This window comes from Chelon labrosus (assembly GCF_963514085.1).
Source record: "Chelon labrosus genome assembly, chromosome: 5".
Lineage (NCBI taxonomy): Eukaryota > Metazoa > Chordata > Actinopteri > Mugiliformes > Mugilidae > Chelon > Chelon labrosus.
Window position 1 is genome coordinate 24,238,913 of NC_140341.1, and position 16,248 is coordinate 24,255,160.

At 40.7% G+C, this 16,248-nt stretch overlaps 1 protein-coding gene across 3 annotated transcripts in view; it reads left to right on the forward strand.

The window, feature by feature from the left end:
• The window catches only part of pard3bb (par-3 family cell polarity regulator beta b), a 250,350-nt gene that overhangs the window by 108,521 nt on the left and 125,581 nt on the right, over positions 1–16,248 (forward strand). For all 3 annotated transcript variants that reach the window (XM_084544176.1, XM_084544174.1, XM_084544175.1), the window contains exons 10-11: positions 3,779–3,918; positions 4,041–4,169. In XM_084544176.1, the coding sequence (XP_084400302.1) occupies positions 3,779–3,918; positions 4,041–4,169 (269 nt within the window). The remainder of the gene's footprint in view (positions 1–3,778; positions 3,919–4,040; positions 4,170–16,248) is intronic.

Sequence of the window (16,248 nt, forward strand, 5' to 3'; positions counted from 1 at the left end):
TTTAGAGTAGCCTTCAAGGTTTGACATCACACATTGCACTCATACTGCCAAGGGAATTGAAACCATTTTTATTTACACACATAAAGTAACTTCCATTCATCAGAGTAAAAAGAAAATGTATACAGCATAATATACTGTAATATAAACATTCATTCATTCATCTTCTGTACCCGCTTATTCCTGTTAAGGGTCGCGGGGGTCTGCTGGAGCCTATCCCAGCTGTCATCGGGCGAGAGGTGGGGGTACACCCTGGACGGGTCGCCAGTCCATCGCAGGGCTAACACAGAGAGACAGACAACCATTCACACTCACATTCACACTCACACTCACACCTATGGCCAATTTAGAATCACCAATTAACCTAATGAGCATGTCTTTAGATGGTGGGAGGAAGCCGGGGTACCTGGAGAGAACACAGGGAGAACATGCAAACTCCACACAGAAAGGCCCAGTCGGCCCATGTAATATAAACACATAAACAAAAAACAAGGACAATTAAAGCTGCAAGCAGCATTGAGGTGGCCAAGCAGAAAGTTCGGCAGTGCAGATTTGCCACGTAACTGAATGCAGTCGCATCAGACATGAAGCATTAAGTAGTCACAGCAGGTTTCAAGCCAAAAAACCCAGGATCGGTTGAGATATAAGGTCACTTCCTGTTTGGCGAATGCTTTTGCCAGTTGTTCCAGAAAGCAATGCATTGATAAGGCATGGTCCGAAGATGGCCTGTTCCAATTTTGGTGAAGATCAGATGAAATTTGTGACCTGTGAAAACGTTTTGATGTTTGTGATTAAATCCAATATGGCGGCCGAATCAATTACGATGACATCACAAGTTGACGTGGGTCGGCCTAAGGACGTCTAACAGTATTACCAGACACCATTAGTACATTTTAATTCCAAACACATCAACAGCTACAGGCCAAAATGCATGGTTGCTAATTGCAGCGCCCCCTAGAGGTCAAAGGTCGCCAACATTTCTTGAGCGTTCCCCTGATCGGGTCCTGAGTCCATGCACCGAGTTTGGCTTTGATACATGCTAGGGCTGCTGAGATATGAGCTCACTTCCTGTTAGGGGCTTCGCCGCAAATTTCGATTGGCTGTTACGGGAGAACGGTTTTAGTTCCGAAGACAAAAAGTAATGCGTTAATGAAGCACAGTCCGTAGATGACGTGTGTGAAGTTTGGTGTCGATCGGACAAAATTTGTGACCCGTGAAAACTTTTAAGTGTTTTCAATAAAATCCAAAATGGCGGAAATTCCAATAGGGCGAAATCAACATCATAGGTATCGTTGATCTCGGCATGATCCAAGGAGTCCAACAGTACCAAGTTTTTGAATATCAGACATACGGGTCAAAAGTTATAAGCAAAAACGCAATTTTGCTAATTACATCGCCCCCTAGTGGCCGAATGACACCAAATTTTTATTGCGCACTTCTATGCGAGTGTCGAAGCGCGTGACCGAGTTTGGTCTTCGGAAGTCAAAGCGTCGCCGAGATATAAGAAAACTTCCTGTTTGGCGGCGTTGCCGCCGACTGCGATTGGCTAACGCGAAAAGTTGGCATGAACTGTCACTGGGGCAACCCACGGTATGTGCGGATATCACAATTTCATTTCAAATAAAAACGCATCAAGAGATATGAGCAAAAACAATGTTTTGCTAATTATAGCGCCCCCTAGTGGCAACAGGACACCAGATTTGTGCCGTGCACTTGGGACAGAGTCTGGAAGCGTGGTACCAAATTTGGTTTCATTGCACCAAAGCGTTGCCGAGATATGAGCTCAAATGGAAAACGGCGCCTTCGCCGCCGATTTCGATTGGCTGTTACGGGCGACCGCTTATAGTTCCGAAGACAAAAAGTAATGCGTTAAGGAAGCATGGTCGGTAGATGACGTGTGTGAAGTTTGGTGTCGATCGGACAAAATTTGTGACAGAAGAAGCGTTTTGAAAGTTTTTGATAAAATCCAAAATGGCGGAAAATCCATCATGGCGGAAATTGGTGCCATAGGGTGCGTTGAACTCGGCTTGATCCAAGGATTCCAAGGATACCTTGTTTTCAAATTTCGGACACACGGTTCAAAAGTCACTTGCAGAAATGTACTTCAAAGTTTGAGCAGTTGGTGGCGCTAGAGCGTGGGTAGTGCTTACATGAAACTTGGTCAAATTAATGTAGAGACTGTCCTTAAGCTGTGTGCAAAATTTCACAACTTTTTACCATACGGTTCTAGGGGCTGCCATAGACTCCCATGGCGGAATAATAATAATAATAGGGAAGAAAACGTACAAACACAATAGGTGTCCTACGCAGCTTCGCTGCTTGGCCACCAATTATATGTGGCCTACAGTGCTGTAAACAAATATGATATTCATTGTATTATGTCCTTAACTAATTGTAGGAATTGAACAGACTATTTTGCATGTGATGACTTATACAATGAAATGATGCTGACATGTTCTGGAGAGAACAACCATTAAACTAAGAATTAGTCAATCAGTTTAGATCAACAAGATCTATTCACTTGGAATTGTGCTAAATATAGGCTACATGAACTTAATCATTTGCAAAGCTGTACTATGACATTTGTAATGTGATGAAATGAATGAGAACAGTTCTGTTGTGAACAGTTGCCAAGTGGTTTGGTGGTTTGTCCATGTTGTTTTGAGAATGTCATATCTGTTTCAAGAAATGGGCCAAACTGTAATGGCTGGGCTGGATTAAATATATATATGGGTAACAGGGCACTGGACCAAGGACACAGGACCTGTACAGGGCCCTGGGATGGGTCAAAAGGTTATGTTTGATCACAGTCAAATGGAGCTGTGTCCACCAAACATGCTTTTTTTACTCAGAATATAGATCCTATGACTTGCTCAGCGCTCTAAGTGGCAATAACACTGCTGGTGGTGACTGTGTTTTGTTGCTGTGATCACCATGGTCTCTAGGTGCATCATTCCATATCAAAAAGTCAAAACATTGAGAAAAACAAGGAATAATAAACAGAGCAACACTTTGAAAGGGAAGTAATTTTATCCTGGTTTCATTCTTTACATCAAAGCTGAGGATCTGTCTGGCTGTCTGGCTGTCTCTGCAGTGAAAGTTGTGTTAAAGTTGTCACAACTGAGGTTTTTCGGACACACTTATAATTCTCTGTAGAAATCTGTGTAATAGTATTCTTGAAAACAAAAACCCGAATTAGGGGAACTATGTATGAATTAGGGGGACTGTATCCGTCAGCCAATCAAAACCTGGGAAATATACACTTGTGTGAATTATTAATTAGGTGGTGCAATACCCCGACTCACCAGCAGGGGCACTGTGTCAATACACAGATTATACACAAAGTTGGCTAAATATGTACTAGAGGGACTTTTGCTGAAAATTGGTATTTGGGGTTTCTAAGCCAATAGAAACACTTCTACGCTTTTAGTATTAGGCGGACACTGGCCCTGTCCGCCTAATCCAAAATGTCTGCCTAGTGTCGGCGTGTATTCCGACCGAATGTCTGCCTAATACACAAAAACCCACACACACACACACACACACACACACACACACTTACAATCTCTTAAGGCTTTATATTCTCCCATTTATATTATGTTGTTGGGAGCTGAGTCAACAACACTGCATTGAAGTTCTCCAGAATAGTTTTGGGAGGATGGATATGCCATACAGGTTATTTGTGTAGTGAGACAGACCCAGGGTTGCTATTTTTTCCTGCATGCTGTAACTCTTACCTCTAGTCACACTTACCTGTATGTTTTTGTGTTTGTGTGTCTAGGTTCAGAAGGTCTTGGATTCACTGTAGTAACCAGAGATTCTTCAGTACACGGCCCCGGTCCTATTCTTGTCAAAAATATTCTGCCACGTGGAGCTGCTGTCAAAGATGGACGCCTGCAGTCTGGAGACCGCATACTAGAGGTGCTGACTGTTACTAGAATAATTTAAATCTAACCTAGCTGTTAGCATGGTTGAGTTTATAAAGACTGGAAAACAAATCATACTTGATAATTATGTGTGTGTGTGTGTGTGTGTGTGTGTAGGTGAATGGCGTGGATATCACAGGTGTGGGCCAAGAGGAGTTGGTGTCTATGCTCCGCAGCACGCGACAGGGAGAGAGTGTGTGTCTTGTGGTCCTACGACAGGAAGACATGTTCCTGCCCAGAGAGATGGTAAGAACCAGTCACAGTGTATTGACAGCAAGGAAAGAAAGTTTTCTGGCTTTTTGGAGAGTCAAGAGCCAGTTGTAAAGATCATGGTTTTTTATTCAATTGTATGCTGGCCAAGAGAGCTCAAGGCACTGCAACTAAGGAAAACACGCAGACAAAACATTGAAAAGTGAGAAAACGTCTTCATGAATTTGATAATACATGTGCTGCAAATCTCACCACACCAACATGTACAGACACATACTGCACAGATTCCTTGGAAGCATTTTACTTTTTGTCAGCTTATCCATTCCAGTAATCTTACAATATACCCAATTCATTTGTAGATTGACGGCATTAATAAGAATGAATCATTTCCGAAGCTTGTAATCACTTTTTGCAGTCCTCTGGAAATGACTCCGTTGTCCTTTGTGCTACTTGCAGTGTGTTTCTGTATTTGCTGGTGTTGTGAGTACTTACAGATCTGTTATCATCTGTGTTGTATTTGCAGCACAAATGTTTTCTTTGCTTTTTTAGTCTATTTGCATGTGTTTTCTTTAGTTGCAGTGCACTGAGCTCTCTCAGCCACTGTACGGTGAACATTGTACTCTTGGGGTTCATATTTCAACTCCCACTAATTTTGCAGTTTTCGGTCCAATCAACAGACTTGCCTGGATCGTGCAGAGCTCAGCGCCTCTTCTTTATAGATATTTATCCCAAATGTTTCTGAATGACGATGATACACTTCCCAGTACAATAATATTCTCTTTTTCAACTCTTCATTTGGATTGAATCAGTTGAGCTCATTGTAAAGCTTTATACTCCTAAATAACATACTCTTTTGTCTTTCCCTTCCACATGACATGTCTATGCTGAATTTCCCCACTGTTTTTAACAATAAACACCTTTTTAATTCAGCCTCTTTCTACTTTTCCATTCTTTTTTTAGTCTTTGCATGATCAACTATTGTTCACGCACTCATGATAATTGTAACTATTGTCCTGTTTTTAAGCGTTTCTCAGTATTGGCAGTCGTTTTACACTTCTTCACAATATACAATTGTCTAAATTATTTTTATTATCTGTTTATTTTCATCTGCTTTCTTATCCATCACCACTACTGTCATATCTGCTGCTGATGATCACTTCTCTCTATAACATTTAGGGGCCTGTTGTTTAGCTGCACACTCTTCCATGCAAGCACAAAGGGAATAACAGGAGAACTTGCTTTTTTAAAAAAAATATTACAAGCCACTTTGGGTGTAATTTGTTTTTGTCTCCTCTCTACACGTCACTTATGTCTTTGGTTAATGTTTTCCTTTCTCTCACAGTATCTTATTTTCCTTTTATCTTGCGTTTTGTGCCTCTCTTCCCTCCGTGTCTCTTTCCGCTCCTATCGACTGATGTTTCCTCAACGGCTGCCAGGAAGTTCCACTTTCAGACATGTGCATGCGACCCTGAGCCCCATAGGAAATTCTGTTTTTGCAGGCAGGAAAAGGAGCGATGTGTTAACATTTAGGACCATTTGTGAGTTTTCTATTTAGTTCATAGTTTCACCGTGTACGCATGTCTGAACTCCATGGCAGTCTCATTCTTATGAGGGCCAAGGCTACCTTTTTGAGTTGTGTTTCTAAATAACCGCTTTTGTCTTCCTGTTATGTGTCCACTCAGAGCCTTTTTATTCCAACAGTACACCCAGCACTTCTCCACTGCTGTACTGTTACACAGCAAACTATGCCAGAAAGCTCCTCTGGTAGCCAGAAGGAGTGATTTATAATGTTCTACAGCTCCCAGATGGGCTGTTGATGTAAACGGTCTACCTTTAAAAAGTGTTCAGCTGCAGTAACAGCATGTGTTTCAAGGACACTTTCAAAACTGTTGCTTGGTGTATTTTGTGTAGACTTTTAAAAGACTTAAGATGAGATGGAACTTTATCAGTCTCAGAGGAAATTCTTGTGCCAGGGGATGCAAAGGAAGCAAAATATATGTAGTTGATGCACTATATAACTATGCACAGTATGTGTGCTTGAACACAAACTCAGAACACCCCAGTTTTAACTGCTTTTGAGAGTTTGAAATTCCCAGTACATAGGTGCAGACACATGTGGTACCACGGTTATGATGCGTCGCTTCTACAGATTACGTACCATAAGATCTCTTCCTGTACATTTCAGTCAGAAGATGGAATAAAAGTTGACCAGCTTTTGCTATCATAAAATAGTGTGGTTGGTTCAATCCTTTTACCTTGATGACTTGGGTAACTTTACTATAACAGTTTAACTTTAAACGTCTCAGCTTTCGGGGTGAACACGTTGGTATCAGACCAAAATATCACTCACCCGGTCAGGAAACTGAACTCCCATTGGTCCTTTTGTTATTCCTGCACACGCTCACTCACAAAACAAATGTCTGAAAACAGAAAATGGCGCAGTGCAATGTCTCCCATAGGTGAAGTATTGTTGTCTCAGTTCTCTTTGTTTCTTTGGAGGGCTGCTTAAACCACCCTGTGATTCAAGGACACTGCTGGTGTTTGTATGAAGCTACATGTGTTGATATTTAAGTGACTTGCGCACACACGTGTGTGTGAGTGTGGATTGTTAATGAAGGTTCTGACCTTTTGGATGCTTTAAAAAACAACAGCACTGTTTTAAATGGGCAGTTGTGTCTAATGCAGTTATGAGATCTTTAGTTCTATGTGTATCTTAATTATTCAAGAAACACACGTGTTGTAATACTGACAAACTTGGAAAACCAGAACCAGAAAAGAAAACAAAGTTGATCGGATTGGATTGACTTTTTGTTACAGTTTTGTTTGTGAACAGATTAATTGCATGGTGCGCTTCAGGGTCCCCATGGTCATTTAAAATCATTTTGATGAAATAAGTAGATGACATTTGTGTGTTTGGATGCATTTTGAGAATTAAGACTTCTTAATTTTGAGAATTAAGACTTCTTAATTCTCAAAAAGGCTGCAAACTGGAGATGAGACAAAGGATGCAATCTGGTGTTTTTTTTTTGTTTTTTTTTTTAACCAAAGTATACAAAACTTAATCATTCTAGTGCTAGGATTTCCATGTGTTTATGCGGATGTGGGTGCACATTTCTTGGATGTACAGTCATCAGACTTTCTACTTTCTGCCTTTCTAAATGTCTGCATCTCTTGGCTTCACCCCCTCTTCCTGACAGGCAGTACGCCCCGATAGAAGTCACCTCTGTCTAATTAACAGCTGGTGGTGGTGTTTACTCAGCAGTCACAACAGTTTTTCAAGCAAATGCAATTAGAGTTCTGTGTGGTGGAGCTGTGAAATCACTCCCTGGTTGAAGTTTAAATGTGTCAAAGTGAGGTTCAGTAAGTAAATGTGTGCATACGTTGGGTGTGAGGTTTCAGGCCGGTGGTAATGAACAATCGACAGTTTTAGAAAAAAAATAAACTGTGACCAGGGAGGTTTTTTATGTTTGCTTGTATTTTGACAAATTATTGTGTTTTCTATGCTGAGGAGGGACGAATGCAACAGACAGTGAAGGGAAGAGGACAGAAAAGAGAGTGTCAGAGGTCAGTTTGTCATGAAAACCTGGTCAATATTGATGCATTTCATCTGAAAATATGGCCAACAACAGTGTTTTTTTTTTTTTTTTTTTTAAAGTATGGCCTCAGGCAGCCATGTTTGTCAGATGCTCTGTATTCTACTATTGCTAACTATTGATTTACGTGCAGTAGTTTTCCCTTGGTAAGTGGTGCAAATGTAGTCTATTGAAAACAGTGAGTGCATAGAGCAAATGAATTTCACAATTGTTCTTTCACACCTCGAAATCAAGCAAAAGCCTAATTAGCTGGCATGTTTTCAGATTTTGTGGAGTGTTATTTTACATGAACACCACTGACATAAACTTTCACACAAGCCTCTCCCTGCTTTTATAGACTGCCCTGCATGCTGGATTGTAAATTAAAGTCTGTAGTGTGTGCGAGTGTGTGTAAATAGATTTTATCGATTCATTTGATTTACGCATTTACTTCCCACATACACGTTACAACACAGTTTGTTCCCAAAAAAGGCGGAATGATGTCAGTAGTTTGGAGCTAGTTTGGTTTTGTGGCATCCAGCCTCGGACAAACCACCCTTCTTTGAAAGTTGTTTAAAAGCTGCGGCATCTCAAACGGAGATGTTTAACTGTACGTATGAAAAAAAATGCTCGAAACTTGAGGTGGTGCACCCCTATGTTTTAAAAATCGTCAATCGAGTTTGGTGTGAATAGCTCTGAGATTTATGTCATGGGCCATATCATCCAGCCCTAGTGTTTCCAACAATCCCCCTCACTTGTGGACAACAAACTCATACAGTGCACTTATCATATCACCTGGAGCAGCAAATTGGTCCCAACCAAATGCAAAACATTCACAGATTTCTTGCAGAATGTTAGGATAGGACTCCTCTCTATATGACTCTTCTCACCTAGCATTTATTTTGCCGGGGATTGGCCGCGATGACAATTTGTTTGTAACCAAAGGCAACATAAAAAGCTCAAAGATACAGCTTTGAAATCACAATCTGTATATGCTGACTTTAAGTCGATATTATCTAGAGAGGTCTCACTAAGCTTTGATGACTTCTAGTCCTACTGAATTCTGTTAGTTAGTGTTTGTTAGTGTGTTTTTGCTGCCATGTACCTTGGTCTTAAGGAAGACAATTCACATCTACATCTACAAGTTTTTACCACCTTCCAAAGCAGAAAATAAACTTGTGCCATTTTAAAGTTTCAGCCGTGATTAGCCATCGCGTCTTAAGATCTTATTTTTAACATTGGGACTTTTTACATATCATTGTGTGCAGTTCTTGTGGCATATTCCACCGGTGATATGGCTAGAGCCTGAGATTCCTTTTGGTTTGTTCCCATTTGTTTGTGTTTACGGAGAGGAAACAGAAGAAGGATGATGATGAAATGATGGAAGGATCTTGTCTATCTTCTCCTCCCCCTCTTCCGTTGTCTCATTTTAGCCCACCATCTGGTGTTGTCTGCTAATGTGTGCGCTCGCTTGTGGAACAAAGACGTTGCACCACCTCTGCGCGCTCACACACTCTTACTCAAAGTCACTTTTCTGTGACATACAATCATATTCATACGTATCCCACAATATAGCAAGGATACATCCTGCTGCGCTGGCTCTCTGCAGAGGCACTTTAAGTTGTGCACTCGCGCAATCACTCACACATACAACATAAAACATTTCCTCTTTTTCCAGCAATTTTCTTCGCACGCGAACAAGCATACGCCTGCTGAGTTGGCAAGTGTCTTGAAACTAATGTTTGAGACAAAGATGCTCTTTTCTGCTTCCAGACATTTCACACCTCCCTTTCTCCATTCCCCCCCGTTCTTTTGTTCTTCCTTACAGTTTGCTTTTTCTTGCATGTCTCTGATGACTCACTTGACCGCCCTTCCTTAGTTGCCAGTCTGCTAAGGAGCTCAGAAAGGTTTTCAGTCAGAATGAAATTAAATATGACCAGCATTAAATGAAATAAGTAAATGACAAACCATTGCATACACCTTACAAGTTTTATAAATGAATATTTATCAAGTACACAAAGTTTGTACGTCTGTGTCTGAGAATTTATTTCTCAGACGCAAAAAGGTTAATGTTTAATGAAGAAATGAAAACTTACCCAAAGGCTGTTTTAAAGAATAGTTTGTCTCATCTTGGCTTTTCAACCAACAGTTTCATTAAACTACTCCTAAATGATTAGAGGCACATGTCTCTTCAATTAAAAAAAAAAACTTGAATCTATTAATATGCAAATATTTGTTTTGTTACCAGTGTGTAACTACAAGACACTAAACTGAAAAGCCAGTTTTTATTGTGTGTGCTCTCAAGCCTTCATGTTCCCAAATCACACTTAAAGTTGAACGTTATTAAGTTAAAAAATAGATTCAATTAAGATTTATGAGACAGAAAAACTTTTTGGTTCTAACAGAATGTGAACACAACCTTCAAGTGGCAAACTCTTTAAATAACTAATTCTGCGAAGTGACAGTCAAACAGTAGGCGAAGCATGTTTGTTAGTGGAATGAAAGAAAACTTGGGCAAAGAGTGGAATACATGAAAGCAGATGAGAAACGGGTGTCGTGGGATTTATATTCATATACGTCTTTGTAAACACAAAAGCATAAATATTAAAATAAATATTGCCCGGCTGCACTGTAGACGGGGATATGAATATAAACCATTCATAAACACGCTTTGCTGCTAATACGAGGACTGAATAAAAGGTTTAGTCGTGATTCCGGCAGGCTTTATGTGCAGCTCTTCTTTTGGCATCCGCTATCTGTTGAGCTGCAAGACAGTCTTCTGTGTCCCTTTCCTGCTTTTCTCTTCACAACAGGAAACATGCTTTTTAGCACCAGATGCTCCTCACACACGCACCGACATTAAATCAGTAAACAGTTAGCAAATGGTGACGGAGCACATTCGAAACAAAGCAACTTTATTGAACTCTTGTTTCGTTCAGACTGTCCCTCATCCATCACTACTGCAGCCTCTGTGTGTATGTGTGAGAGGGAGGCTGTGTGCGTCGGTGCAGTCTGTTGTCTTTTTCTTTTTTTTTTTTTGTGTGTGGTGTGTTACATCTCACTGATATTGTCACCAATGTGACCTCACGGAGTCACTACAGTAGATCCCCCATCTGTTACACCCTCAGAGACCTGTGTGCGCACATGCTCGCACACGCAAACACACGCGCACGCGAACTCCTTGGCAGCTTGGCGTCTCTGCAGGAGCTGCCATCATCCCAGTGGAGAGCAGCCGAGAAGGCTATCACATCTCTCTTGTCTTCCTCTCTGGCTCTCGGTCTCGTCTCCCGGCTCTCCGCTGTTTATCGAAGGGTTTATCAACTCCATCGCTGCCTTATCATCCAGCGCCGCTGCCATGTCCTAAAGCCGTCGGCAACATGAGTGTCACGCATGTCAGTTGTTGGTTCAGACCACCGGGGATCAACACAGGCTTGTAGGACAGTGCTCTTAGTCTTCTCTGTAAATCTCCCTCCAGTATGCTTCACATTCTGTTTGCATTTGGGGAAATTTACTAACTTCATGAGGATATTGAAGTTGCTGCAATCAGCAAGTGATTTGTACTGTCACGCCAAAGCAAGAAGGTGGCTGTGTGTTGAGATTGCTCCAACAGGCCGTCCTGTTCAAAGACTGTAAAGACTGTAACACCCAAGCTGCAAGATGTAAGCTTTATTGTCCCTCTGAACTCATAGTTTGCACTAGACACTTGGGAAAATGACACGGCTGATAGCTAGCTAGTCTTATTGTTTGATTTATTATCATATAGTGTCAACCAATTGTCAACTGCCTGCAGTGCTATTGAGAATCATCTCCTTTTTCCAAGTTGTATCCTGGGTGCACCCTATTTATTGGAGTTTCCTTAGTATTACAACCTTATGGGATGGTAATGAGTGTTCCAGGCATTAATCTAATCCCGACAGGGGAACCAAGTAATGTGTAATTAAAACAGCTTTAGATTTAGTCTACAAAATGCATAGAAATATGACCTATGCCCTTTGAGATGTTCCATTATCAGGAGTTAATAGCCACCGCATTGTCCAGTATTTCCTGAAAACAATTCCTTACGTAGCAAATGAATAAAGGTCATCATTTGGTTAGTTAAGCACAAGGAAAAGAAAAAATACTTCAGTCCAAAAACTGAAACGTGTGAATGACAAGTAGACAAGTACAGGCTTACCTTTAAGTGTTCGGAAGAGATAGGTGTACATGTCAGGACTGGCAGGCATAATGTAAACAGTATGACTGGAACAGTTGTATGTCAGATATATGATGTTACATTGTCTAAAAGGATATAAATGCAGTTAAAAAAAAAAAGGATACAGGTATTCAGGGCCTTGCAGATCAATATAGTACACATAAGAGAACAATTTATGGCCTCTTCTTCCTCTTTTTGCAGCACAGCCACCTGCCCTTTTGAACATTTTTTTTCTCCTGCTCCCAGAACCCATTTCTGCCACACCCCTTTCCCCATTCACAATCAGATGTTAAACTTCAGCCTGACATTTCTCTGTAAATGGTTCTCTTGTGTGTAGTTGTGTGTACTGTTGCCAAGGAGCAATTTGGTGTTCGCATGGGGATCTTGGGCGCATGAACAGAAGGCTGCGCAGCCCGCACCACGAACCCACACTATAATGCGATGGCCCATGACCACTTGGAAACTTGGAAAACGAACCGTGCGCCACAAACACCTGCTGTGGGTTTTGCAGGACCTGCAGGCTGGCTTACTCTGCGTGTGCAGACCTTTAATGTACAGCTCCAGCGGAGACTGCCCACTGTCAGCATTAGTGCCGTAGTCGGTTAACTACAAAGGACTGTAGACAGCATCAAATCACAACATGTTCTTGTATCCCTTCTTACACCTTGCCCACGGACATTTTTTCCATTTATTCTGCATAAAACTGTTGATGTGAAGTTACAGAAGTTAACCAGTTAACATTTATAAAAAAAAAAAAAAGTGAATTCCCCAGATACTGACATTTGTCTCCAAAAAAAATATAGCCACATACACAACATCCTCTTCTTTTGTTCAATGTTGTCAGCTTTCTTTTTCTGTACGGTCGTAAATGCTCCTCAGTCACTGTATCTCTGTATCACCTTTACTCTCACCATTAGACAAGAAGAAGTTGCCAAGGACTGGACAACAGAGACCCACCCTTAGTGGTCACTGATGGGACAGATATTTTCAGAAGTCAGAAGCATTGCCTATAATGTCAGGTTTGGTCCCTGGGACTACTTACCTCACTCATTTGTGTGTAAACGTGTGTGTGCGCGTGATCAGACTGCCGCATTTAAGCACAGCGGCTACTGTTGTTTGGCCTTGTAAAATGGATCCTTGGACAGTCATTCCCACAGCATGGGGGCAGTCCACACACACACACACACACACACACACGGAATACAGAATGTCAGCATGTCGGCGTGGAAGGGCAAACTACTCTCATTAAATAGCAGGTGAAAGCAGGTGTCCTCACACATAAACACATAAAATAGAGGAGAGTTTACAGCAGAAAATTGTCCAATTCAACTATAATTATGATCGTTGTTTATGTTATATTAACAGTAGTGTCAGTTCAGGCAGGCCAAGCTCTGCTCACAAGCCCAGCTACCGTACATTGACTGATACAGGGCTCTAAACTAAGTTTTTTCCACTCGGAGCACTGTGGCCTTTAACTTGAAATTTTAAGAGCGCTTCTCCACAAATTTAGTTTACTAATGCATTTATTGATCAATGCTTTAGTAATAAATAAACATCCAGAAATGACAGTAGCATTAAACTCGGCATGGTTTTCCCAGCGTTTTAGACTACATAAATCCATCAAATTATATTCATACACTAACTATAGGCTGTATCTGAATAGCTCTTTGCATTAGTTACCACTAAGTATAAGTTCAACCTATAATTCAAATGTTATCTCTTCTTGTTTCTGTTATACAACAGCTTTGAAGACCAATAAAATCTCTGTTTTTGCTTTTACATTACACAAAATATTAAAAAACTCAAAATTAAACCAGCTTTTATTTTCACTTTTTAATCCTTATTACAGTTCACTTTTGGATCTACAGTTTTCTTCCCACAACCATGTGTTATTGTTTTTACCTAGAAAGTATCTTAATGGCTGACAGAAGTGGGTTTAGCTCCCACGTTTTAACGCCTAACTACATGCTAATACACTTAGCATACACCTATGGCAGTTTACATTAAATACGTTAGCATAACTGTAAACCAGCCTAGATCAGGTGAGGCACACACTAGGTAATCTGATTCAGGACGCCTTATTCAAAGCTTATTTAGCCTGCTTACACTTACTGTTTCCTCTGCAAGTCACTTTGAAACCCACCTTCAGCTCTCTATGCTGTTTGGTTCTTAATCAGTGTCGTTTGTGTTCCGTGTCTGAGGGGTCTCTGCTCTCTGCTGCTTTTCCTGCCTTAAGCTTTTCACGGAGGCACATAACACAGAACCATACCGCCAAAAATGATTTATTTATATAGTTATTTGACTGAAGTGGTCCTGATTGAATTGATATATTTTTTTTTCTTCCTTGCTCTGGATCACAGTTCATCCGTGCTTTAGAGGCAATATAGGTGAGGTAGTTCTCACTCGTTTTCACATAATGCATTTCTCTGTCATTCTCTCTCACTCACTTTTGTAGTAAAACCTGCACCAACTGAGCTGCCTTTTTAATACTGTGTCCTCTCGTTGATCCGTCATTGTGGCGACCCATTTAAATGTTAAACTACCAGCACGAGGAGGTTCATCTGTGAGGACAGCTTTTTCTGTAACTGGACGTATTTGACATGTAAAAAAAAAAAAAAAAGCTCAAGCACCTTTTTATAGCCACAAACTGAAAACGGGAAAACGCTCCCCTGTTTGTTAATTTTTAGCATTGCACGCAGATATAACCAGCTATCGTGGCAGTGAGGCTGAAATAATAGAAATGTTCTGTGAAATTGTACAGTGCGTTGACAATTTGTATGTGCTCTTGTCTAGTCCAGTATTTTTTTTAAAGCAATTCCAGGTAATGAAAAGAAAGGTTTTATTTAATCTAACCCTTTTTCCCTGAGTTCAGCTGCTGAATAGAAGCAGATTCTTTCTCGATTCACTTTGTTGTAAATAGCTACAGAACAGTCAGTTTTGACATCAAACAATGATTATTTTATTTCCTCACGGGCCGTTTGTTTACGTGGTAAATTATCGAAAGCTCCGAAGTTGTGTATATTCGCTGTTTTACAGGGAAATTGAATTCATCACCCAGAAAAACAACTTTCCATACATTAGCATATTTTTGTCAGATTCCATAAAACATCTCACAGCTTTGTGGGTGGTCCTGACCCCCAAGCAGAGAACTGCTGGTTCACACTTTTCTACAGTATAATAACACACGTACTGTGCTCTAAATTCATTCTGGCATTAGTTCTGTCCTGTGCTGAGTATGAGGGAAAAAATCATAAATAACAAAGAAAAGGAGTTGAATCAGATAAAATAAAAATGTGGCGGTGGCAGAAAAAAATGAAAAATTGCCAAATCACGAGGATTACTTTGGACAGAATTTTCAAGACTTAATAAATTCCCAATCTAATTATGCAGAGAAAGTAGCGAACATTTCTCTTGTGGGTGTTTTGAAGTTCTCTCCCAAGGTCGGAGAGCTTCCTATCAGGTCTGGACAGTCAGTCTGATGCGGGGAGTTTTCATCCAGCAGGGAAAACAGTTTTCTGCAGAGTAGAGGACTTTGTGTCGGCTTAACGCTGTTAAACCTACAATCCCCGCAGACAAACAGCGTCTAAACCTGACACTGCTGACCCGCGCAAACACACTCACACAGACTCAATTCATTCATGTACATAGACAGCCACGTAAACACAGACACAGGAATATATGAGAAAATATAGACAATAATGGAGAGAGACAGACAAAAATGTAACCACTGAAAGTTTGATGAGATACACACACACATTCATTCATTATGAAACACCATCACCCCATCTCAGAATGGACAACACTAGAACCTCAGTGAAAGTAGCCATGTTCCCATGGCATATTTTACCGCACAACATGATGTATCACAAAGAAAGTAGAAAATAGAGAAACAGGAAACAGAATTCATGGAAAAACTGCCTTTTTTGAGTAGGCGCCAGTTTAATGGGAGATTAAAATACCTTTCCCAAATAAGTTCTGACGAACATTTGGCTCGCATGACTGATCAGCTGTTTCTAGAGATGACTCTGTCTGGCATGTGTGTTTGGCGCCGTGTCATATGGTCCTACCATAATTATTGAGGCCCTCTCTTCATTTTTATCTCGTAGTAGCCAAGGGGTGTTTCTTATGCAGTGACAGGGCAACAAGCTGCAATACATTTGCTAACTATGCTATGCTATACTACGTCTACAGGTTTGCAGTGTTTTATGTGGGAATGAACCCCATATTGCTATTGTTTGTCTAACCTAGCAACACTAACATAGGAAGTCAGCAGACCATTCAGAGGTCCAACAAAGGGGCCATTGCTGTGCTTGGATAAAATATGGAGAGATAATATTTTACAATTCCTACA